Genomic DNA, 7,500 nt, shown 5'->3' on the forward strand with positions numbered 1-7,500 from the left:
TAATCCGCCATGCCCGAAAATTTGGTGAATATTGTGTTTGAGTTCAGGTACCCTAATATCTAAAGAGACTCAAGGGTCATACACGTTCCGGGAAATTCCTTAAGCTACAGTCTAGACGAGTCTTTGTCAGGTCAACAAACAATCTTGCTCCAGCATTGGATTGTTCAAACTGTTGCAAGAGAAGAATCCACGAGCAGGATTCGAACCCAGCACCCCTCTCTTTCCAGAACAGTGCCCTACCAATTAGGACCCGGTTACACATGCACTCGAAAGTAGCGGATCCGCTGAAGCGACATCAAACGAGCGAAAAATACAAGGGTAACAGCGAAAAGCGGAGCTTCCGCTTCAGTGGAAACTCCAATCCGCTTCCTCCAAAATTTTCGAAGCGAGACTGTCGCTTCTGCGGTTTCGCTTCAGCGGAAAACACCACGGTCTGCTGTATATGGACTTGATACGAGAAATTTGTATGCATATGTCCATGCAACAAAAATGCGTGCAAGATAGTCATTGACCTTGTCTATTCTCCGTGCCGTGTGCACCACAATCCACTTTACTCTCATTTTCCGCCAAAGTAGGAGTTTGCCCTGTTTGTATGTGTGACCATACACACGTGGTTTCGCTGGAGCGACACCAGGCTCGCTGTCGCAAAACCTTGATGCCGAAGCGAACCCCAGTGCATATGTTACCGGGCCCTTAGGCTACCGGGGATCACACACACCCATCCCGTGGGTCCTTCTTTCTACAAAACTCACTAGTGCTTTGCTGCGGTCCATGCTTGTCCACGAAGGCTGTTGCTGCTGTTGCTGCTGATGGCGTTGCTGACGTGCTAGCTGTGGCTGCTCCGGGGGTTGCTCCCGGGATTCAGGTGATGCTTGCGACCGTGCTGGCAGACCACCAGACCGCGCCGGTGGTCTCTACAAGGAACGGAGAGATCACCAATAACAGGATTCAACACAATAAATGAAGCAAGTTGCCCATTCATCATGCACATCTTTTGCGAGAGGTTAATAACAGGATTAGGATATTTTCAGAACAAATTCACCATGCACATAGAGAATTGGAGCACATATTAAAACGGTGCCAACTAGCGGGTATTTAGGCAACACTTACCGTATCACTATTATCAGATAATAGCTGGCAATCCCAAGGTGACTTATATGATACAGGAAATGCCTGCAGTACCCCCTTTTATACGGTAACATAGTCCAGGATGGCGCTAGGCGTAAGCCGCATGTTACTAAGTGTGAACAGGTAAGTGAGAACTTACGGGGAGGGGGGATCGGTGCTAGCTTGTGAATGCATTTTCTGGCCCACTGGGCATGGTGTTGCTCAAAAGTGATAGAATTTGTGTGAAATGAATGGTAATGTAGGAGGCGCTGGCTACACAGCCAGGGAGTGCGAGAACAGGCTCACTATTGCCACTAACTCAGGTGCTGCATCACGTGATGATATTGAACTTTGGTAGCAGCAGCAACTTGTTCATGTGGGAACAAGCTCTATTCTACTACAGGTGATATTTTGTCTGTTTTGCTCGCACCCCCCCCCCCCTCTCCCCTGACTGTGGTACCTGCGCCCTCTTTTTTACTCTCAATTTTGCACCACATTTAGCACTTCTGAGCAGTGAAAGATAGACTCGGATCTGATTTACATTAGCATTCGTTCATCACTTCGACTAGCCTGCATCCAGTAGCTACTGACTTACTTCTGTGGCTTTCAGGTTCACCCTTCGCTATGCCTTCCACGTACTCTGGTCTGCTCGAAGTGTAAGGCCACACTTACAGTACTTTGACGCAATTTCCGTAAATACATCACCATAGCATCCTCAGCTACTCAACAATCGTTCCATTCCTTTTTCGTCATCATAATAATTATACTGCTAGCAGTATAAATCTCAGGAAGCATAGACGCCTAGCGCCTGTTAGCGATCCGACTTTGGAATAAAGGTACGACGACAACAACAAAAACAAGGGATAGGCAAGGGAAATGCGAAAAGGGGAAGGGATGGGGATAGCCAGGTTCTCATTATGTTTTGTTTGTTTCTGCGACACCCCAATGCAGAGGAACGACTGTCTGTGTGTTCGCTCTTACATGTACGTGCTTGCTGGTCTTAGTTCGTTACCATGGTTAGACAAAGCGCCTGAGGCCAGGGAGGTGTCGACATCTTTGTCAAGGAAGCATGTAGAAAGGACTAGATACCGGTACGGCGGTAGTGGCAAGTAGTGCAGTAGTGGCCTGCTTTTGCACAAAGCCTGGCATCACATGCTCCCACGAAGCAGAAAACGCGAGAACCTACTCAACACAGACTGAGTCAGTCCTGTACAGAACAACAAGGACAATCAAGACTAATTATTTGCTGCGACTTGAAGTAGTTTCATGCTCTCGCAATCATCAGGCAACATGAAGGTTGGGTGCCGACCATGCCAGTATAATATACCGGTATGCCAGGAGAAGGTATGAAAAAGCTGTGAGAATGTGGGGCTAGCGGTGCTATCTTACTTAGGCAGGAGGCTGTGTGCAGAGTTTGTGGTTGTTGAAAGCAGGGGCTAGCAGTGCAATGTTAGCGCAGAATGTGTGGGTGGTGTGGGCAGGAGGTGGTGAGCAATGATTATGTGTGTGGATGTTGTAGGCAGGAGGCTATTCTAGAGCTAGCAGTGTGATACTAGCGCAGTGTACATGTATATGGCTGGTGTGGGCACAGTTCTGTATGTAGATTTACTGTCTTGCTGGCCGTCGGCTAAGCCAGGCAGGCCATAGGAGTTATGTAGAATTATTATTTGTAACTCTTTTTGCGCCTTTTTGCACCTCCAATGGCGCAGCTCTTGACCCGTCATTTCCACTGGGCAGTCGCCTTGAAGTCACTTCCGATGCCGCAGGTCCTGACTTGGCCCTTCCAACACATCGCCTGGTCACCCGTCGGGTGTCTGATTCTTCCGTTGTCTTGATCAATGGCTTTCGTGGTGGTCTTCCACGCTTTCACCCACTTACGCTCGTTGTCACTTCCAGTATTGCCGCCTGCTGGTCTCCTCCAGTACGCATCTGAACCTGGCTGCGAGTGACTCTTCGAGTAGGTGTCCCTGGCATTGTCTTCTTCTGTGTAGTTTCACCAGATCTGCACCTCTTTGCCTTGCCGACGGGTCAAGAGCTGCGACATTGGAGGTGACGAAAAAGACGCGACATTCTAGCAATCAGCAGTTGGCTATCAAGAATCATCTGTTGGTTAGTGATAGTTGTCGTGAGTTGTACAGAGATGATGTTTTCTCCGTTTTGGCCCGTGGCAGATCTGTATAACATTTGTCTGTTTTGGAAGCGTTGTATATTCGTAAGTTGTCCAGTGAACTATGTGTTCAGAAGGAAAATGTGTTATCACTTCAGTCGTTTGGCGCTAATCCTCGTGAAAGTGTAAGGAATGCTTCTCCTCGCTGATGTTTTCATTGTGTTTTAGTCATTTCTTCACCTTCACCCTGTTTTTTGACAAGTTCTGCTGAATTATATTTTTTCCCACGCGTATAGCGTGAGGTTTTCGATCTATGCTTTTGCTGTAGCTCTATAAGTTGCTGTATTTTGACATTTTCCATTATTCCCTGTACCCATGATGAGAAGGGAACGAAAACGTTGGGTTACAAATTGGCTTACTTGACTGTGTGGATGCGTCGGTGCTGACACCTTTTCTTTCGAAATTGGATCATGTGACGCCTCCAATTTTTTCCTTACATTATTATTATTATTATTATTATTGGACTCAGATTGAGAGCCAAGGTTTAATTTATACAAAGAGAAAGACCAAGGAACTACAAGTTCCGCTATTGTCCACTAACACCTACCAAGTAGGAAGGCTGTTGGAGTGCGCATCCAAGATGTGCTAGAGCTGTTAGCCAGTTAGTTGTAGAACGTCAGGACCGTTGGTCAGTGTCGTGCAATGTTATCGCATGAGCTAATTGTTTAGTAACTGGTGGTGTTAGTGGACAGTATAGCGTAACTTGTAGTTCCTTGGTCTTTCTCTTTGTATAAATTATTATTATTATTAACTAGGTCGTCAAAACCTCGTTAGTTACATGTATGTCCAGTGGTTGTCTCTTGTTGTCGCACTACATGTCACGCTTATTGAGTTTTCTCGCACTAGCACCTTTGTGTCATTATTGCAATTTTCGCTGTTTACTTTACCTATCTTCTTTTTTGCGCTGTTTTACCACCTTCTTACTGCATTTAATCCACTGTTCCTGTTCCTTTTCCCTTTTCTGTATTTCACGTGACGAGAAGGCTTGAAAGTATACTTGTGAAGACAAAAACTTTCAAGATGTTTGTAATGAGCTTGAAGTGTGTCCTTTTTATGAGTGTTATTAACTGGGAACGTTGGCACACCACAGGGTGACAGTCTTAGTCCGATTCTGTTTACATGCTACTTTGAGAGTGCACTGCGACGTATCAGATCTGACTCCCCTCCTGACGACATCCTACCACCTGAACCTCCACCTGCAGTATGCGGATGATCTAGACTTTATTGGAACTGATGAGCAAGAGCTAGAGGACGTTCATGATCAATGTGCAGAGACCCTCCCAAGCCATAACCTCACCGTTAATACCTCCAAAACTGAACGAACAAAGATATACCTGGCTGATGATCTGGAGGAGCGTGGTTCCGAAGCATGGAGAAATGCGAAGTCGCTGGGATCACGGCTAGGCTCAGCGCAAGATGTCCAAGCCAGAAAGGCTCTAGCAACCCAGGCATTCTGTTCGTTGTACGCACTCTTCAAGCATCAATCTACCTCACTACTGCTTAGAGTTGCGCTGTACAATACCTATGTGAAGCCAGTGCTGTTGTACAACTGTGCGACAAGGGGTCTCACAGATGCCACCACCAGAGGGATTGACACCTTTCATCGAAGGCATCTGAGAACAATGGCTGGCGTTAAGTTCCCGAACACAATTACCAACAAGCATCTGTACGACATCTGCGGCTCAGCACCAATTTCGCTCGAGATTGACCAACAGCGTTGGGAGTTCCTTGGTCACGTACTGAGAATGCAGAAGAGCTCTCCCCCACAGCGTGTGTTAGAGTTTTCAGCCACTGCGAGCCTGCGCGGTCGACTGGGCCGACCCAGGACAACTCTCCTCTCAGCTCTTTCTCAGGACTGCCTAGCCCGACTCGGCATTCGCCTGGGCACGCTTAGAGGCCTTAATCAGCTGCGGCAGTTGGCAGGGGACAAGTCACGGTGGAATGGCACCCCGCGGCACTCATCTTCCTCTGCCGAGCCGCGTCCTTGACTTATCCCCTGCAGGTTGAACATCGTGCACGCCGAACAGTCTACCATCTTTCTGACATTGCCACTCGAACTTGACAATAGATGCTGCTTTTCGTATGTGCAGTTACATTGAGCCATGGTGTTTTTGTCTTATGTTTGTGAATCCTTCCCGGAAGCAAATGCTGGTTTTTATGCATTCGTGTAATTACTCAGCGTTATTTGCAATAAATAATAAATAATAATATTAACTGGTTTGAGGGAAAGAGACAAACGGGAAAAGTCTGAAGAAAAAATTGACTGTTACCAGCAGGACTCGAACCAGAGACCCTCGCTTGTAGCCAGCGATGCTCTAACTACTGAGCTATGGTGAAGTCGTCATCCCAGCAGAGACCGCTCAACGTTTTCTTCAGACTTCGTAACTCACACTTCCTGTGAATCCACACAGGCGGGTGGGACGCAGCCCTCACTGTACCCACACACTTCACGTACAAACTAGCACGCGGGGAGCCCCAAGGCAGAAAATATTAACTGGTTTGAGGGAAAGAGACAAACCGGAAAAGTCTGAAGAAAAATTGACTGTCATTATTATTATTAAATAATCTACGTGGAGATAAAAGTTTAATAATAGCTATGAAAAGTATGAATGCCGCAGACATCACCACGCAACATGACAATTTGTTCAAGGTTTGGTTTTGTCTGTTTCCAAAATCGATTTTCAAGCTCCGATCATCAGTGGAAATACGGAACAAAAGTGATCAAGAGAAAAACAAAGGTTAAAAATCCAAAGAAGTGTGACACATGACGGGTAACTTGTGGTAAGTATTACAAACAAATTATTATTATTATTATAATTTGTAGTTCCGGTGGTAGATCTCCATGGACAGAATAATCATGGGTGGATCAAATGAAGTGCCATGCCCAAGACTCAAGAATAGATGCATGTCACCTATGTCAGACAGCGCTTGTTGCTACATGACAAGCACGCAGGACGAAACCAAACCGCCTTAAACTGGTCGGTAAAGACAGGGACAGCTCAACACAAAGCTGCATGATCTATACCATAAGAGGTACGAACATGATAATTCTAAATTTCTAATGTCATCGCATAGTCGCCAGTTATTGACTGAGGACGAGGTCAACATAGGAAAAAAGCCGGGTAAAAGATAGAGGTGAAGCCGGGGTATTTTACGAGGTTCCACCTATTTCGTATGTTAATAGTACGAAGACAGCGAGGTTCGCCCCCCTTGTCGGGCATTGGTTCAACCATTGTGAGACTTACCATCTCAGCCTCGCCGTTAGGAGCTGCATCTGCCACCCAGGTATCACAGGCATAGTGGTGGCCTGGCACATGCACAACTTCCTAAGCTGGTTGTGTTTCTCAATACAATTGAATTGCATAGCCGGTGGTAACGCGGAAGTGCGAACTTTACTTTTTTTTAACAAAGTCACTACTAGATTGTTGTCAAGACAACGCAAAACATGTCTTTTGATCCCTAAAAAGGAGTCAAATACAAACAGTCAATATAGCCCTAGCTTGCATGAGGAGTGAAATATGAAGAAATACAACTGCTTAGGTATTAGTCAATGGGAGTCAATACTAAAAGAGTGATAATATGCCAGGGGGCCCGCAGCAACCATGCGATAACAAATGTCTTACATTGCTCACAGAGCAGACCTTTGGGCTGTTGACTGTTGTTAAAACTTGCCAAAAATGCGAACACATTATGACCACAATGTATATTGACGTGATAGTTATTATTTTTAAATAAAACTTTTATTGTATGTATGGGTAACATATCCAGTCTGTATTGTGGTTGTGCAACAGGTGTGTGGGCCACAGGCATATGAATCTGCTGCATGATCAGCCTCCTTCTCCCCTCTCCTTGTGAGTTGGCCTTGGCGGATAATGCTCGAAAAGGTGGCAGATTCTGCTTTTTTTGCACCGAAATTGGCAGAACCATACAAACCTTATGGCGGGCAATTCCTCGAATTCTGCTCCATTTCTTTATCCACATACCAAACATGCATGAAACTCACCAGAAAAAGCACCGAATTCTGCCAATTTTTCTGCCGGCATTATCCGCCAAGGCCTACTTGTGAGTGAATTAATGAATAATCGAGTTTGTAAAATGCAGCTTCGTGTGATTATGACAATGCTACAAGTAGTTGTTTGCGAGCAGAGTTGTGTGTCGACGTACAATTGTACATGTATGCGGTTTGTGACTCCCTACTCTTCGTCGTCGCCTCCCCTCCCCCGTAC

The 7,500-nt window shown here is 45.9% G+C and overlaps 1 protein-coding gene across 1 annotated transcript in view; it reads right to left on the bottom strand.

The window, feature by feature from the left end:
• Positions 1-3,036, bottom strand: part of LOC135816677 (ras-interacting protein RIP3-like) — a 5,884-nt gene extending 2,848 nt beyond the window's left edge. Inside the window, exons 1-3 of the mRNA XM_065329841.1 lie at positions 2,986-3,036; positions 1,111-1,185; positions 753-914 (exon numbers count right to left, since the gene is read on the bottom strand). Of these exons, the coding sequence (XP_065185913.1) occupies positions 753-914; positions 1,111-1,185; positions 2,986-3,036 (288 nt within the window). The remainder of the gene's footprint in view (positions 1-752; positions 915-1,110; positions 1,186-2,985) is intronic.
• Between the last annotated feature and the right edge of the window lie 4,464 nt (positions 3,037-7,500).

Source organism: Sycon ciliatum, chromosome 1, assembly GCF_964019385.1.
Source record: "Sycon ciliatum chromosome 1, ocSycCili1.1, whole genome shotgun sequence".
NCBI lineage: Eukaryota > Metazoa > Porifera > Calcarea > Leucosolenida > Sycettidae > Sycon > Sycon ciliatum.